Source organism: Leptodactylus fuscus, chromosome 10 (genome assembly GCF_031893055.1).
Source record: "Leptodactylus fuscus isolate aLepFus1 chromosome 10, aLepFus1.hap2, whole genome shotgun sequence".
NCBI classification, from domain to species: domain Eukaryota; kingdom Metazoa; phylum Chordata; class Amphibia; order Anura; family Leptodactylidae; genus Leptodactylus; species Leptodactylus fuscus.
Window position 1 is genome coordinate 13985897 of NC_134274.1, and position 18890 is coordinate 14004786.

The window sequence follows — 18890 nt, forward strand, 5'->3', positions numbered from 1 at the left end:
CTGTGTGTATTATCTCTGTACTGTGACATCACTGTGTGTATTATCTGTACTGTGACATCACTGTGTGTATTATCCCTGTACTGTGACATCACTGTGTGTATTATCCCTGTACTGTGACATCACTGTGTGTATTATCCTGTACTGTGACATCACTGTGTGTATTATCCCTGTACTGTGACATCACTATGTGTATTATCCCTGTACTGTGACATCACTGTGTGTATTATCCCTGTACTGTGACATCACTGTGTGTATTATCCTGTACTGTGACATCACTGTGTGTAATACCCTGTGCTGTGACATCACTGTGAGTATTATCCCTGTACTGTGACATCACTGTGTGTATTATCCTGTACTGTGACATCACTGTGTGTATTATCCCTGTACTGTGACATCACTGTGTGTATTATCCCTGTACTGTGACATCACTGTGTGTATTATCCCTGTACTGTGACATCACTGTGTGTATTATCTCTGTACTGTGACATCACTGTGTGTATTATCTCTGTACTGTGACATCACTGTGTGTATTATCTCTGTGCTGTGACATCACTGTGTGTATTATCCCTGTACTGTGACATCACTGTGTGTATTATCCTGTACTGTGACATCACTGTGTGTATTATCCCTGTACTGTGACATCACTGTGTGTATTATCCTGTACTGTGACATCACTGTGTGTATTATCCCGTACTGTGACATCACTGTGTGTATTATCCTGTACTGTGACATCACTGTGTGTATTATCTCTGTACTGTGACATCACTGTGTGTATTATCTCTGTACTGTGACATCACTGTGTGTATTATCCTGTACTGTGACATCACTGTGTGTATTATCTCTGTACTGTGACATCACTGTGTGTATTATCTGTACTGTGACATCACTGTGTGTATTATCCCTATACTGTGACATCACTGTGTGTATTATCCCTGTACTGTGACATCACTGTGTGTATTATCCTGTACTGTGACATCACTGTGTGTATTATCCCTGTACTGTGACATCACTATGTGTATTATCCCTGTACTGTGACATCACTGTGTGTATTATCCCTGTACTGTGACATCACTGTGTGTATTATCCCTGTACTGTGACATCACTGTGTGTATTATCCCTGTACTGTGACATCACTGTGTGTATTATCCTGTACTGTGACATCACTGTGTGTATTATCTCTGTACTGTGACATCACTGTGTGTATTATCCCTGTACTGTGACATCACTGTGTGTATTATCCCTGTACTGTGACATCACTGTGTGTATTATCCCTGTACTGTGACATCACTGTGTGTATTATCCCTGTACTGTGACATCACTGTGTGTATTATCCTGTACTGTGACATCACTGTGTGTATTATCCCTGTACTGTGACATCACTAAGTGTATTATCCCTGTACTGTGACATCACTGTGTGTATTATCCCTGTACTGTGACATCACTGTGTGTAATACCCTGTACTGTGACATTACTGTGAGTATTATCCCTGTACTGTGACATCACTGTGTGTATTATCCCTGTACTGTGACATCACTGTGTGTATTATCCTGTACTGTGACATCACTGTGTGTATTATCTCTGTACTGTGACATCACTGTGTGTATTATCCCTGTACTGTGACATCACTGTGTGTATTATCCCTGTACTGTGACATCACTGTGTGTATTATCCTGTACTGTGACATCACTGTGTGTATTATCCTGTACTGTGACATCACTGTGTGTATTACCTATTGGACCTATTGGTATTTGGCATATTGTATGAGATAGTAATTCCCCTTACATATGCCTGTATCTAAGCAGTGTTTCCCAACCTTATCAGACTCAGGCACCGCTACCAAACAATTTTTTAACAGAAGACAAAAAATGTCCTAACAGCACAGATGATATTGCATGAAGACATATGGCCATCTTTGCACCTGGAATGGCGCGGCCCCTTGCCGAGTTTCAAGGGCACCCCTGGCTGCCTGACCTAGTATTACTGTCCATACCTCTTTAAAATACAATATACAGAGATTTGTTACATATTTGTAGAGTAATGTATAACGTCTTGTGAGAAGGTGATATCAATAATTAATCACACTTTTCCTTGATTTTCCTTGCAATACCTGCTTCAGCCTGCAGGTGTTGCATTTCCTACAACCAAACCTAATAGCCCTTGTCAGCACAAACTCCAAGAATACAGACAAGTAGCGCACAGAGACGGCGACTGTGTCTGAGGTCACCCAAGGCCAGCTTGTTAATGCCCAGTATATCATTTTAAAGGCCAACTAGATTTGCAAGTCTGCTGCAGCACAAACATTTTGGGATCTAATTCTCTGTAGAAGCGGCCAATTAAATATGTTAATGAAGCTGGATGTTCTGTTTCATGGTGGCAGCATGGCCAAAAGAAAATCTCCATGGACCTCACACTTCTGTCTCCGTACAGAACGACAGGAAGATCCAAATACCAAATAAGGTCACTTAGGATAAAGAATACCGCCACATGGAGCGCTGTAATACACAGGAGATGGGGGCGGTATACGTGCGGATACAGAGCAATAATATACAACTTGATTTTTCATCAAGACTATAATTCTTTGGGGCTTATTTTGTTTTCCAAACTGGTCTTGATAATGTATAGATAAATATAATTATAATCAGCTCACTATATAACCTTCCAATGAACATCTCGTGGAGAACACGGTACGCAGGTGAACTTCAACCCGTCCATGCAATGCTTGGGAAGAGTAAAAGAAACCGGCTGCTTCCAGGATAGCAATGTAGGAGTTCCACCGCAGATACAATGTAACTTTTATTTCATGTCCACAGAATAAAAAAGTGACATAGTAACTGCTGTTTGTAAGTCAATTAACAAGTGACGCGTTTCGGGACAACATGGGACAACGTGTTCCTGAAACGCGTCGCTTGTTAATTGACTTACCACAACAGTTACTATGTAACTTTTTTATTCTGTGGACATGAAATAAAAGTTAAATTGCGGTGGAACTCCTACATTGCTATCCTGGATGCAGCTGGATTCTTTTGGTCTTGATAATCCCTGCCTTGTTGGAGTTTAATTTAGGACCCTATCGTACATTAGGTGCACCCTCCATTGCCTTTATAAGACATGTACTCCAGCAGCATTCACGTTAAGCCATATAACAGATGGATATGATATCACTGGCCTGTGAAGTAGTAGCCGAATCTGTCACACTTAACAGCTGAGCGGTGGGGGCGCTGGATTTCTGACTCCCACCAATCTAATACTGATAACCCATCCTCTGTATAGGTTATTAATATTTAGGTCCTGTAAAAATCCTTTAGGCTATGGCCCCACAGGACGATACACAGCGCTAAAGCGGGAACGCATAGTGGTTCTTCCCGCAGCGCTTTGAACAGAAAGTTCATGGAGTTTTCCTCCGCTGACTTTTTGTTACCATTATATCTATGGGAAAACCTCTGGCATTTCCATAGATATAATTGGCATGCTGCGATTTCCAAAACCGCACTGTTTTTGGAAATCGCAGCAAGTCCACATTGCAGTTTGAAACGCCAAGTGGTCATGGGATTCGAGTGAATCCAATAATACTGTAAAACGCTGCGATTTTTCCCACGGCGTTTCCACCCCGGCTAAGACCTCACGTTGCAGGAAAGCAGCTTTTTTATGTTGAAGATTTTGGTGCATTTTTTGAGCCGCAGTGTCTACGAAAGGAATGGGAATATCTAGGAGCCTCTTAGACTTTTCCGTTCTGTCTTTGGCTCAAAAAAACGCCCAAAAAAAGCTTCTTTCCCGCACCGTGTGATGCCTTAGCCTTAAGCTCTCACATTTGGCTTCCACTACAGCGAACATCAGGGTATCTGTAGTCATACATGCTGGCTTATTCTGCCAGAGCAAAAATCACTGTATATTCCGAGCTCATATTTTTCATGGGGGAAGTATTCCCAATACAGAAAAAATCAAATATCGCTCTTTAAAAAGTTTCTCCTCACTAACAATACATGAGGTAAGGCTGAGTTCACATCTTCATTCTCACTTCTGATTTTCTATTCCATGATAAAAGCAATACTAATGGCGCCCAATGAACTCCATTGACCTGTCCTGGTGGAACACCAAGGACCTCTTCATATCCGTCATTTTACTGTACAATAAAGTGCTGCATGCTGTACTGATTTGTCCGTGAGATGAGATTGAATCTAAATTCTTATAAGCTTTGCACATTCTTAGTCTTCACTACATCCCATTTGTCTTTGACCCATAAGACGCGTCTAGCAGAATCCCATAAGAACCCTCTTAGATGTTAAACCTTTCAATCTGAACTTTTTTTTTCCTTATTCTGTTCCATTGTTTTCACGAAATCCAGTAATGTTAAGTAGCCGATATCCCTTTAATCCTAATCTGGTTAATAACTTCCTTTAATTTCAGGCAGCCGGTGTCTACATGTGTTCCTCGAGTATAGCCGTGTGTTTTCCATTGAGTTGGATTTGTTTTGCTTGCTAATTTATTGCAGGAAAGTAACATAACATGGTTGGAAGGAAAACACATTAATGTTGTGTCGCTTGCAGGGCTGAGGATGCCTCGACGTCTTTCAAGGTATGCAAGGGCCCTCAGGAAATGATCGCACCGCTGAAACAGTGCACGGACTGGCTGCGAGCCTACTTCTGCGAGCCCCGGCAGATGGAGGAATACCCTGTACCTGCTTTCCACCATCCGCTGTTTCAGAAAGGTAGATATGACGGCGTTTATTTTCTCTTCGATACAAGCCATTGTTTTGTCTTGATAGAATTATCAATGGAATAACATTCCACCCTGGCAGTGCCAACTTGGTCACTTGTACACCACAAATGCCCAGTGTAATGTGGATCCAAAGGTCTCCGTCATCTTTCACAAGCTCTATTGGGTTTGGAACAAGTTGGGACAATTCTTGGCTTGTAATACTGCAAAAAAAAAAAAAAAAGTTTGAGATTGGACAGATCAGTCTTGGGTGTAAATCAAGTGGTCTGTTCTCCAAAGTATTTTAGTGCTAGAACATAGCACCTGTTATTAGGACGAGTGTTTCCTACACCAGTATTAGTAAAGGCCTCAACGCGTGCAAGGTGGGCCAGAATTAAGAAGAGGCTCCAGTCTTGTCCTAAATCCAGAACGGAAGTCTAATTTAGTCAGGAACTGGCATAGATTTTTTTATATATATAAGTCATGCCAGTTACGATTACGAGCCATGCCCACCCTATGCCCCTTTCCAACCACATTCGTAGAAAGAGGCGAGCCAAAGGGGGATACAGTGTTTCTTTGGGGCAAAAAAGAGCCATACGCAACGATCCGCTACATTAACACCCACCTATGCCAGTTGGGGTAGATGAGTTGATAAATTCCCCCCATTGTGTCTGAGACATTCAGTGGAAATATATCCTTGGTGGACTATATGCCACTGTATAGGGATAAATGGCTTATGCTGTACAGAATAGTTCTTTGCCATGACACTTTGTATGGAAAAGTAGAGTCTTCTGCTCCTTTTTCCTACCCATTTTGGCCTATTGATAGTGTATATCCCATGAGAAGCACGTGGCTTATACTCGAGTATAAGCCGAATTTTTCAGCACAGTTTTTGTGCTGAAAAGCCCCCCTCGGCTTATACTCGAGTCAGCAAAAAAAAAAAAAAAATATATATATATATATATATTTATTTATTTTTATTGGGGGGGGGGGGTCTATGACCAGCCGCAATAGTAATGTAAAGAATCTCCCATAAGATAGTGAAAAAAATAAAAAGAAGCTTTGAAAAAAATAAAAAAAATAATAGTTCTAAATCCCTCCTTTCCCTAGAATAGATACAAAAGTAGAAAATGACTGTGAACCACATGCACATTAGGTATCCCTGTGTCTGACAGTGTCCAGTCTACTGTATATAGAGTATCTGCAGTGCTTCTGTTCTGTCGGGAAGGGGTTAATAGGAGCACTGCAGATCCCCTATATTCAGCCAGGCTGAATTCCAAATGGGGGAAAAAAAACCCAGTCCTCAAGCTCAGGGAAGGGGCAGACAGACAACCAAAACACCCCCTCCCCTTCCCCAGCACCCAGCAACTACTGCACCCAAACACTCCGACCACCTTTTTTTTTTTTAAATTTTCCAGTAGCTGCTGCATTCCCCCCCCCCCCCTCGGCTTATACGCGAGTCAATAAGTTTTTCCAGTTTTTTGTGGTAAAATTAGGGGCCTCGACTTATATTTGGGTCGGCTTATACTCGAGTACATACGGTATATGAAATGGATGCACTGAACCTACTAGAGCAGTGCTTTATGGTCCATGGCCAAAAAACCCCACATCCACTCTGTCAATCCAAATATTCTGTATAGTTTCTAAATAAGTATATGACCCCTACAAATTAAAAAAATATTTTTTAGTGTTTATTAGGCCCATGACCCTATGGTCAAGATCACTCTCACCAAGTTAAGCCTTACTTTGTGACTTCCATGTGCATATCCCTGTACGCCTCCATAGTCACTTGACTTCTCATCAGGATGCTGGTGGATAGTATTGAGCACCGCGTCATCATGGTGTCAACCTATTGGGTCACCAATTCATTTAAGTGATGAAGTACCCTGAAACATGGTTATTATGGAGATGGTGCTGAAACTAGATCATTGATCCCTTCTAATGGCGGAGGCCGTGTGAAAAAGTTGCATGATACACTGATGGACAACATCATCTGAAATAGTCGTCTACCAAACGACATCATTCAACATGTCCAAGTAGATCAGTATCGCTTGTGTATCTTATCACCATCGCCGATTGTGACACTTGTGTTTTGTTCAGATTGAAAAAAGGGTTAATTTAGAATATTCGGGACCTCTTTTGAGTGAATCTGCTTCCAAGTCACTTACAACTTACTTCCAAAATGCTGTAAGGCACACGGGTTTTTTTGGTATCTATCCGGCTTCAACAAAAGATTCCCATTGACTTCAATGGGAGTCGTTAATTTCTTTTTTTTTCCGCTAGCGGTACTGCTCCTGGACAAAAGAAGCGAGCTGCCCTATCTTGACTGAATCCGCTGCGGCGTCCGCGGTGAGACACTCCCTCCCAACTAGGCCTATTCATTTGGGCCTAATCCGGAGTGGAATGCTGTAACTGGATGCCGGTGCACCCCCCCATATGAAATCAGCCTAAGGGTGAATTCACACTGAGTAAACGCTAGCTTATTCTGAACGTAAAACACGTTCAGAATAAGCGGCGTCTAAAGCAGCTCCATTCATTTCTATGGGAGCGGGGATACGAGCGCTCCCCATAGAAATGAATGGGCTGCTTCTTTCACTCCGTGCAGTCCCATTGAAGTGAATGGGGAGTGCCGGCGTATACGGCAAGCTCTGCTCATGCCGGAGCGTACACGCCGCGTGTACGGCTGTGAATGAGGATTTTTACAAGCCCATCGTTACTCCGTGTGAAGGCAGCCTAAGGGTTGTACAATGGGAGGATCCTGTGAGAGAGGAGGAACAAAATGATTCCACCCCTTGCAGTCGTGTTGGATTGATGACTACGGACAGAGCACTTTAGCTCCAACCCCTTCCCCTCCTTTCTCCATATATTGATATATCCTGCATATACGCCACTGCCTTTAAGACGCATGTTGCCTCCGATTGGAGTAACAGGGGTTAATCATGTCCTATTCTTTTCTTGGGAATGTAACAAATGAGGCACACTAATAGACAATTAGACAGCTTTGTAAACACAGTTGGTGAGAGTTACATTACATTAGGTAGCTGATCAGATGCCTCCTGTTTGGTTTACATGGAGTGGTGAAATGTTAGAGAAGCGTGAATTAGATGGAAAGCAAACAACTAACAATAAAAGTAAGTGACGGAGTACCCGGGGCCCACGCTGATGTATATTCTGTCTGTACGTGCGCCTTTATTAGTATTGTTGTCGGGTTTATATGTCGTCTTTTACATCCGCACATGCAGTTGGTAGTGTAGACCCCGGCAATAACAGCGGTCAGTTCACACTCGAGGGGCTCAGCTGTATCAAGATATTTAGTTACATCAAAAAAAAAAAAACTGTGGCTCGGAGTAAACCCGACGCGCTCATTTGTATGCAGACATTTTAGTTGCATTTCAGTTGGTGAGAATCTGTCAGCTGTCAGAAATATATTAAACAAATAATCTATGAAATGCAAAGTCTTATCACTGGAAACTGCTAGATGATTTTTTATTTTTATTTTTTTTTTTGTTTTTTTTTCTGTGTGTAGAAATTTCCTGCACACTGGGAGTTAAAGTATGAATAATACAATAAGACAGCATATACTGTAGGAGAGTAGGTTCTAAAAAATAGCAAATAATATATGTATTATACTACTGTATATAGTACGTGTCAGACTGGCCCACTGGGGTACCAGAGGATCCTCCAGTGGGCCCCAGGATGTAACACAATAATAGGGGTTCCTATGGGTTCTTGGAGGGTGGTCCACAGGAATGGTTTTATCTGCTGGGCCCAAGGATCCTCAGTCCAACACTGCGTATGGTATATGTACACTCTATATGTAAAATTAATAGAAGATCCACTGGTGGTTCCAGGCTCTAACCCAATATTTGGGTTATATAAGGGACCCGAATTTGAAGCCTACTATGGTATATTTCATGGGGTTCGTGGATAATAATTTTATGTGGTAGGTCCAAGGAACCCTTCTTTTCCAATGAAGACTCCGCCATAGAAACTGCATAAAATCGGTGGAGAAAAGGGCCAGTCTGGTTTTAGTATAAAAATGGCAAACACCCTTAGGTGTCCACGAGTAACTGCTGTCTTAGCAGTCCGGCTCTACGCGGAAACCTGAGCGCAGTTGTGAACCTACCTAAGCAGCAGTACTCAATGTCAAGTAGCAGCTGCAAAAACAAGTATAATATTTGGGATGTATAAAAGAAGAACAAACACCTATGAATGGTTGAATTGGATTCCCCCTGGTATAAGGATTTTAATGCCCGATCCCTGGTGTCATGGCAGGCCTTCACCTTACTTTTGCACTGATCTAGTAGACATGGCTGGTTTCTATTCCTGTCATGACTCTGATTTTTTTTTTTTATATTTAGGCAAAACTCTTATCCCCCATAGACTGTCTCCAAAGCAGTCCATACCCATTAGGTGATCGTCAGGCAAACCTAGCTGATTTCAGTGGAACCAACTGAACTCCTAACATGTATGGAGGCCTCTTGACTCTTCTCCAGTGAGAGATCTCGGTGAAGATAAGGATTGGCCAGATGGATTTCAACGGCCTAATCCTTTTGTTTTTGGTATTAACTACTACTGGCAAAGGAGTCTGACAGTGACTTTCTTCCCAGTTCTCTACCCGTACAAGATTTTGCCAAGCTGAGCATGCATATGTTAGAACTGGATTTGAAGTAAATTTTCAACTTGACCTGAATCCAAAACTTTTAGGGTTCATCACCTACAAAACACTATTATACTTTGGAGCAGTGGCGTAACTACCGCCGTAGCAGGAGAGGCAGCTGTCACAGGGCCCGGGACATTAGGGGCCCGGTGACAGCCGCTACCGCTGCTATCATTATACTGGGGGGTCTTTTCGGATCCCCGAGTATAATGATTGGCGGACTGGGAGAGGTAAGAAACATAAAAAACACTGTTACTTACCTCTCCACAATCCGTGCAGACTTCGGCCTAGTCATCTGACATCTCATGACCCCGGCCTGCGTCCTGGGTCATGTGACGTCTGACATAATTGAAGATCGACTACTTCGGAGGCTGACAGCATAGGAGCCGGGAGATAGGTGAGTGACAGAGTTTTTTTTTTAAATGTTTTTCTCCCCCTGGGTCTCTGATTATTATACTCTGGGGTCTGAAAAGACCCCAGAGTATAATAATTGTACATGGGTGTCCACAGTGGGACATAATACTGTGTGCAGGGGCCACTATGGGACATAATACTGTGTGCAGGGGCCACTATGGGGTATAATACTGTGTGCAGGGGCCACTATGGGGTATAATACTGTGTGCAGGGGCCACTATGGGGCATAATACTGTGTGCAGGGGTCACTATGGGGGATAATACTGTGTACAGGGGCCACTATGGGGGATAATACTGTGTGCAGGGGTCACTATGGGGGATAATACTGTGTACAGGGGCCACTATGGGGGATAATACTGTGTGCAGGGGCCACTATGGGGGATAATAGAGCGCGCAGGAATGCGGAGGAAGGGGTCGGTCAAGGTCGGGGGGGGGGGGGGGTGGCATGTCAAAAGTTTGCCACGGAGCCCCGACATTCCTAGTTACGCCACTGCTTTGGAGTCTCCTCAGACACCAGATAAGTTCAGGCCAAGGGGAGGTGAGTAAACATAGCAGTTATACTCCCTTTGCCTCACCTCTCCTGGGTCCCTTGATGGCATTTTCTGGCCTCTGGCTGATGTCAAGCTCTCTGGGTTCCCTGCTGAGTCCTATATTTGGTTCTCAGCAGACATATGATGATCCTATGATGTCATGATGCTCTGTCTGACCTCTGGATATGACGTAAGAGTTCACCGGGACAGTGCCGGATGCCCATTAGGGGCAAGGTCAGTAGAACTTTTTGTTATTTTTACCCCCCTCTCCTGCACCTCATTATAACAATCATGCCGGAACAAATCTCGTGCGGTTCGTCCATCTCTAGAACTGAGCTTCCAAACCTCACCGAACCTGTGGATAAGAGTGGCTCTAGAAAAGAAACAAAAATCCATATTTTTCCAATCCCGACCGACTTTTCTCCAGAATTGTTCTCCTTTTCCTTTCCTCTGCCGTCTTCACCTCTTCTGCTTCTGCTTTTTTTTTTCTCTATAAAACTGTTAAACGCCAGAAATTATTGAGGTGCTTGATCTCGGAATGAAATTTTCAGCGGCTCAATAACTGTTAATATTGCCGGGATTTCTTAAATTTTGCTGTCAAATCTATCTTAAGAAAGGGAGAGATCATGACACGTCAGACAAATTGCCTTGTCATTTCCACACTTGCAGCGAGTACGTTGCTGCGGTCAGCACTTTGCCCCTTTGTTTGCATCCTTGTACCGGGATAATGATTTCTAAAGCCGGTCTGAAAAGCCATTTATCTGCATCGTGGAAGCATCAGCCACGTGCTGATATCTTTCTAATGGTCTCTGCCGAGTGCAGATGAATCTCAATAAATGCATATACAGATAAATTCTGATGAAAGCCTCTGCCGAGCGCGCGCTGGAACTCTTCAATGCCGGCTGCTCCTGGCTTAAGGATCTTTTGTTTGACAGTGCAATATACCACTGTAATGTCAGGGTGGCTAATGGAATGACACAGATATTTTGCCAAAAGGATGGAATGAATATAAAATGGAGCGCACAATAGATTATTAAAAGTATAGTACACTCATTCTTATTACCGCGGTCAGGACCCCGATTAACATCAACCACTCGTAGAAAGGAGAATGTACATCGCTTCTATAAGCCGCGTGAGAGGGCTTAGAAAAATACGGCTCCTTTCCAAAACCAGTGCCACCCCTATCTACAGGTTGTGTTTGGTATTGCAGGTCAATACCATTGACCATAAAGGGGTCCCCAGACTGAATAATTGATGATTCTCATGCCCAGCAGTATTCGGGAGAGTGCTATGGTGTTTTCAGTACTTGCCAAGCACAGCGCCATAGATTTGTGCAGCCGTGTTTGGTATTACAGCTCAGCCCATTCACTTTAATAGGACTGAGTTGCCATCAAGACAACAACAAGCAGGAGATCCACGCTCGCTGGTCGTAAAAGTAAAGCGCAAGCCAAATATTTAAGCGAAACTCTTTATTGAGGTTATAGAAACAAATCATCACAATGCGTTTCGGGCTCTTAAGTGCAAATAGGTGAGTAGGGGGCTGAACTGGGAGTGCTAGGTTGGTTTTCAGAAGGAACACATAGACTGCTACCGGACAGAAGCATAAACATGGCATGTGTCCAATGTATGTGACATCACATGACTTGTGAAGTGAAGGTGATACATAGGAAAGGTCAGGGGGCCCCAGGTGTCGGACCCTCACAGATCTTCTATTGATGATCTATCCTAAACATGTGTCAAAAGTCCCGATAAACCCTGTTAATGGCGCTGGAATATAAGGCTCAACCTGTGGACAGGTCTGGTGCTGTTTCTAGATGATGGCAGCCATGTTTTATTGTAATCCTGTATACATAATAGCTTATTGTCGTTCCTGAACCCCACTTTGCATGACTGCAGTAAGATGAAGACTGGATGGAGCAGTGGTTCAGCCAACAAACTTTCACTCAGTTCCGTGAGGGGAATCCAGCAAGGTGTTCACACCAGAAAACAGCTATAGAAATGGCGCATGTTAGGCACATGGTCCCAGTTTCTTCCGGAGATACGCCACTATATCCCCAATGCTCGCCACTTTTTGAGACCGTAGTTGGGTCGAAATGACGCTGACCTGGGCAGAGACGTCTCTGTCAGATTTACTATGACTTGCACCAACAAATTGGTGTGGATTTCAATTTCAGCACATGGGTTTACCCAAGTTGCACAAGAAATTGGACGCCATCGCCTCTTAATAATTCTGGTGGAATGGATGAAGACTGTAAATTCTTAATAAATTCTCCTTACTCTGTATAACAAAATGCAAAAGGAAGGTAGTGGAGGAGCCGGACCTACGGCCCCTTCATTGAAGAAGTAGAACCAGTCAGAAAACAATGGTAGACCAACCTATAGGGAGGTCTATATAGCTATGGGCATGTGTTTAGAACAGCCGGCCATGGGCCTCGTACACCGCCTGGTTAATCGGCAGCAGAAATATTTAATTGCAGCTCGGAAGAACATCCAGTAGTCGACGTCCCAGTGTTTATGAGTCAGTTGTTCTCGCTCTGACAATTGCGGTCATCTGTATATTATTATCTGTCTGATGGATTCCAGGTTTAGAATTCTACAAGGAATTGGAAGGAAACACGAGAAACCATTTCCATAATTTTCAGTTATCAAAAACTTACTAGACATGACCTAGTCATTGACAGGTAGCCTATTGTTAGGTGGTCCCTAGTGTTATACAGGATGTATTTTACAGGGGCTTTGTAGTAACGTGTCATGTTGGCGCTACCCTATTGTATTTAGCATAAGTGTAACATATTTAGTCATACTCTATGCAATGGGCGATCTAACAACCGGTTCACGACAGAAAGCAGGCGTAGAAGTGGCCCCGATTACATAGATTTACAGAGGCATATATTCACACACTGCAGATTTTGAATGTAAACCCTAGTGCTTCAAGTGTTTTTTGAAGACGAACTGAAGACCCATTGGAAGTTGTTGTCTTTATCCCGGCTCCTTGACTTGGCCGGGGCCGCTGTTCCCTCCAGGCTGGCGCCGGCTTGCAATGGTGAGACTCTCATGAACACTATGGTAGATGATTAGCTGTGAGGAGCCTCAGCACTTCTGGACCATCACTGGACGGGCTCTGGGATGCCAAACTGAGGACTAGGGGTAGATGAGTCTAGGTTGTATGAGTTCGAAGGGTTAGTTGGTTCATTAACACAGTATTAGGTTGCAGTAATTTTTAACTTAGAGTTCCACTTATCAGGCTGTATTGTGTTTTCCATAGAAGTCTATGGAGAGGAAAAAGAGCCTATGGGACTGTTGAGAGAGACCCACAAATAACTGCAGTTGCTACTCTGTGAGTGAGGGAGCTCTTCAAGATAAGACTCAACCAGTGCCCATAATGAGGTGCAGTGTCCTCCACCCTTCCCCTCTCCATAGATAGTGGGGTGAATACAAAGACAGATTCCATACTGATGTTAGTAGGGGGGGGGGGCTAACAGATCCATTAAATGTCAGTCAGTGTCCGTTTACCGTCCATTATGATAGGCATCAGATTTTCTTTTTTAATAGACCCTAACGGACTTCTAACAGTAGTGTGAACCTAGCCTAACTTGCACCTAGCGCTTGGTAAAAGACCGACTCCCCCCCCCCCCCCCCACTAGCTTTGGCAATGCCAAATATCTATTCGGATGTGCCAATAAAGCTTATTTGATTTGATTTGGTCCTGTCCTTTTGGTATACGTTGGCTTCGTGTATGTCCATATACTTTTTCACTCTTCTATGCAGAGAGGTACAGTAAAATCAACAATATACCCATAAGTGATATTCTGCAATGCAAAGGGTTGTCCACACTTACCTTCCCTCTATTCATGTAAGGACTCAGTGTTTTGTCAAACAAATAAGCGATATGCCAGCAGTGTATTCACAGACTGCAGTACACTTACTAACCACTGGGCGGCTGCAGACAGACACGGGCGCAAGCGTCATATGACAGAATATCACAAAATCAGGATTTTGCAAAGCTAGTCACTTAGGCTTATATTGTGCCAAGAGAAAAGTAAAAGTGACGACATTTGTAATAATGTGATACACTATACACTATATCACGTGCCCTGTGGTCTGTGGTGACTTTTTTTGTCCATGCTGCTGCGCTATGCTAGCGCTATCAGATGAAGAAACATAATGTTGTTATATACAATGTATAAATCAGCGGCGCAGCAGCGCAAAATCAAGGAATATCCCCTTTAAACTTCTAGCATAGCAGTATGAAACATTTATAGGACCAAGATCCCTTGAAAAGTGAGCACGCCGTGTAATTCTGCAGCAGAACATCCTACCACATGTTGCACACACATAGAACAACCAGCCACCGAAAGCAGCGCAACGTTCCGACACGGGTAGCGGCGCTTAAAAGGAAGCAAAGTGACCAAGTGAACTGTCAGGGAAATTCATGTTGCGCAACTGCAGCCGGTAACACAAGCTGACATATACTGAAGCAAATATTATATATGGATGAGCTGCTGTTGAACAATTCCCGAGCATTATGAAGAAGCATGCTCTCCATCAGCATCAGCCATGCATACCTTTATAAACAGCGCGTTTCAGGAAACCTGCTTAAAATATTACAAACTGCATACGAAGCGCAGCTCTCCGCCGCGCCGCTCTCCTCTTACATTTACAATCATTAGCCAGATGACAGAATGTTTAGTTTCCATAATCCTTTAACTGGCAAATTCATTTCTTCCATTTAATATGTTAATTTGCCGTCTTATTCTTGCTGTTGTTGAACAAGCAACGCTGTCAGGATGTTTGTGGCGCTGAGAGAGACGAGGAGAGAATAAGTTGTAGGGAAAAAATGGTCCAGGCGAGAGTCGTGAGAAGTGTATGGAGTGTCTTATACTGGAGATAGTTGTATTATCGTTGTCCTAAACAATAATGGAAGACAGCGGTAGAGATGGAGCCATCTTTATCTTGAATCTGATAACTCGCTGCAACATGATAGATAGATAGATAGATAGATAGATAGATAGATAGATAGATAGATAGATAGATAGATGTGTACGAGAGATATTGGATATGTATGAGGCAAGAGTTTGCGAAGTATATGGAGTCTCTTCTACTATAGAATAGTCTTGTCCTAAACCATCCTGGAAGACACAGCAGTAGAGATGGAGCCATCTTTACCTTGAATCTGATAACTCGCTGCAGCTTGATAGCGAGAGAGATATGGGGTAGAGAGAAATATGACAGGTTTAGGAGACAAAGATATGTATGAGGTGAGATTTGTGAGAAGTATATGGAGTTTCTTTTACTGGAGGATAGTTTTATTATCGTTGTCCTAAACAATCCTGGAAGACAGCGTAGGAGCCATTTCTACCTTGAATTTGATAACTTGCTACAGATAGATAGATGTTTGTGAGAGAGAGAGTTGTGCAAAGTATATGGAGTCTCTTTTACTGGAGGATAGTTTTATTATTGTTGTCCTAAACAATCCTGGAAGACAGAGCAGTAGAGATGGAGCCATCTTTACCTTGAATCTGATAACTCGCTGCAGCATGATAGATAGAAATGAAATAGATAGATGTGAGAGAGTGACAGTTGTGCAAAGTATATGGAGTCTCTTTTACTGGAGGATCGTTTTATTATTGTTGTCCTAAACAATCCTGGAAGACAGATTGGTAGAGACAGAGCCATCTTTACCTTGAATCTGATAACTTACTGCAGCTAGATAGATAGATAGATAGATAGATAGATAGATAGATAGATAGATAGATAGGAGATAGATAGATAGATAGATAGATAGATAGATAGATAGGAGATAGATCGATAGATAGATAGATAGATAGATAGATAGATAGATAGAGATGTGTGTGAGATCGAGAGAGATATGGGATATGTATGAGGCAAGAGTTTGTAAAGTATATGGAGTCTCTTTTACTGGAGGATCGTTTTATTATCATAGTCCTAAACAATCCTGAAAGAAACAGTGGTACAGATAGAGCCAGCTTCAACTTGATTCTGATAACTCGCTGCAGCATGATAGAGAGAGATATGAAATATGTGAGAGTTGTGGAAAGTTTATGGAGTCTCTTTAAGCAGATGATAGTTTTATTACACTATTAAACAATCCTAAACTCACTGCAGCATGACGGATGGAGAGATAGATAGATAGATAGATAGATAGATAGATAGATAGATAGATAATGGATAGATAGATAGATAGATAGATAGATAGATAGATAGATAGGAGATAGATAGATAGAGAATAGATAGATAGATAGATAGATAGATAGATAGATAGATAGATAGGAGATAGATAGATAGAGAATAGATAGATAGATAGATAGATAGATAGATAGATAGATACAAAGATAGATAGATAGATAGATAGATAGATAGATAAGAGGCAAACAGATATAAGATGGAAAGATATGAGAGATGTATGTGATAGATTTGAAATGGATATTAGATAGATGATAGATATAATATAGAGATAAATAGTTAGGTATGATACAGACAGACACATGGGATAGAAGAGAAATAGACAGACACTTGGCCGTCTGTCGGAGGCTGCATTCACACGGAGTAAACGCTGGCGTTTTTTGTGTGTTTTTTGCACATAGCGCCGCGTTTACGCCGCGTAGCGTCGCGTTAACGCCGCGTATACGCCGCGTTAACGCCGCGCTATTTAGCGGTGGCGTTGCCCGGCGTTAACGCGGCGTATACGCGGCGTTAACGCGGCGCTATGTGCAAAAAACACACAAAAAACGCCAGCGTTTACTCCGTGTGAATGCAGCCTAATATGTGTAGCTCCTCCGTACTCTCCTTGAAAGGCCTTTGTGGTTTTTACGCTTTTCAGTCATTTCTCTATATACGTTGCCCGCACTGTGTTTCGGTTTTGTCAAGTGCTTGTCACTCCAACCATTTTTGGCTTTGTCCCCAAATGACCGACCCTTTGACATACTTTTTCCACTTTCCCTTGAGCACTTGAGTTGTGCGAGTGCTCCACATCCCATCCGTACATTGCCAGTCCCCCCGTACTGTCAGTAATGCCTCCCCATGTACAATAATCTTTATGGAACCTCCAACAGCTATAAAGTTTGGGAAAAAACAAGTCCTCGTAATCTTCCTAGATCTGCACCTATGGAAAATGGAGTTCACAACATGATCTATGCGCTGTTACTTCACAGCCTTTCTGCTAGTGACAAGATTTATATTGGGTTCCAGGTGTCCAAAAATTGAAGGTAATGACATTGACATTCCTGGTCCTCGCTGCCAACTGGCCGAGTTTTCGATGGGAACAGAGAACTTTGAATATCGTTGATGTTTTGCCTGGCACCGGTTTCTTGTAAATTGCGCTGCTGGGAGTTTGTCTTAGTGAGAACTATGTCAGATTTTGGTATTGAGACTTTAAAGTGGATAATAAAACATGTTAACAGTTATTAAAGAGTTATACTGCTCAAATATGCTTAAGGGGAAAATCTTTTGCTTGAGAATTTGTGCTCGGCAAAAGCAACAAATGTATTTCTGATGCGAGGAGTTGCGGGCAGGGGATGTCTCCATCTCAGCATAGATTTTCTGTAGTCCTTGCTTGTACAACATGTTTACCATTTACAAGTACGGGCTCTTTAGCGGACGGGGGAGGCTCGCTTGCCAACTAGATCTAATTTCCAGGCCGTATCCAAAGATTTTAATTTATTCACCTCCTGCTTTTTTCTATAGCTCAGCGAGTGCCAAGTGCGCGGCTCAACACTTCATGAACTTCTTTGGATACTGTTTTTAATAGCTCTATATTTTCCCTAATCTTCGGGGCAGGTACGACGTTAGACGACATGGCACTTGGTGGGAATTTGGACTTTTTTGAGCCCCATTTTTGCACACAACATATACAGAGAAGTTTTCTTAACTTTCTTCTTGACTCATCTCCCGAGAGGAGTGTCTTGAGAGGATTAGCTTTAAGAAAATGACATGATTTTGCAATACTTTGTCAAAGTTGTCTATCCGGTGTGGGTCTAGGTGCGGCCACCCAATGGTTGGATGTGAATTGCTGCTTGTAACATGTTGCAATATTGTATTGAATTGGACAAATTTGAACAAATTTGTAGTCCTCCATTCCAGTCACAACATTTTCACCATATTGGGGACTTGTGTGGGTCATAGCAAGCAGCCAAGCAGTGCGTGACATTCGGGGAAAAGGCGGGCCATACACAATAGACTTTCTTTGGCCAGAATGGCGAGGAATAATGGCAGACTTTTCTCAATGCCAGAAATAGATCCGCCATGTTGGAATTGTTTAGATTGTGGATGTTTGACATGGTTAGTTGCTTTTGGCAAATCACCAGTCAACTTACAAAGCCAATTTAGCTGACCTTCCCCTCGAATGAGCAGTTACATGTTAATGTTGACTATAGGATTGTTCATATGAACAATCCCACCGATTTTTCGGCCGCCTCCTCCGGCATTACAGATGGTACATTGGCCAGGGGACTGGGTCAAAACAGTCCACATTTGCCTGCTTGCTACCATCTACCTTTCAAGAGTCACCGCATGGGCCCATACCATTGTATTAAATGGGTAGGCTTTCTTAGTAGGCATAGGAATGGAGACAAGAT

The 18890-nt window shown here is 42.7% G+C and overlaps 1 protein-coding gene across 1 annotated transcript in view; it reads left to right on the top strand.

Moving 5' to 3' along the window:
* The window catches only part of MGMT (O-6-methylguanine-DNA methyltransferase), a 301209-nt gene that overhangs the window by 204552 nt on the left and 77767 nt on the right, over positions 1-18890 (top strand). The window contains exon 4 of the mRNA XM_075257722.1: positions 4545-4705. Within this exon, the coding sequence (XP_075113823.1) occupies positions 4545-4705 (161 nt within the window). The remainder of the gene's footprint in view (positions 1-4544; positions 4706-18890) is intronic.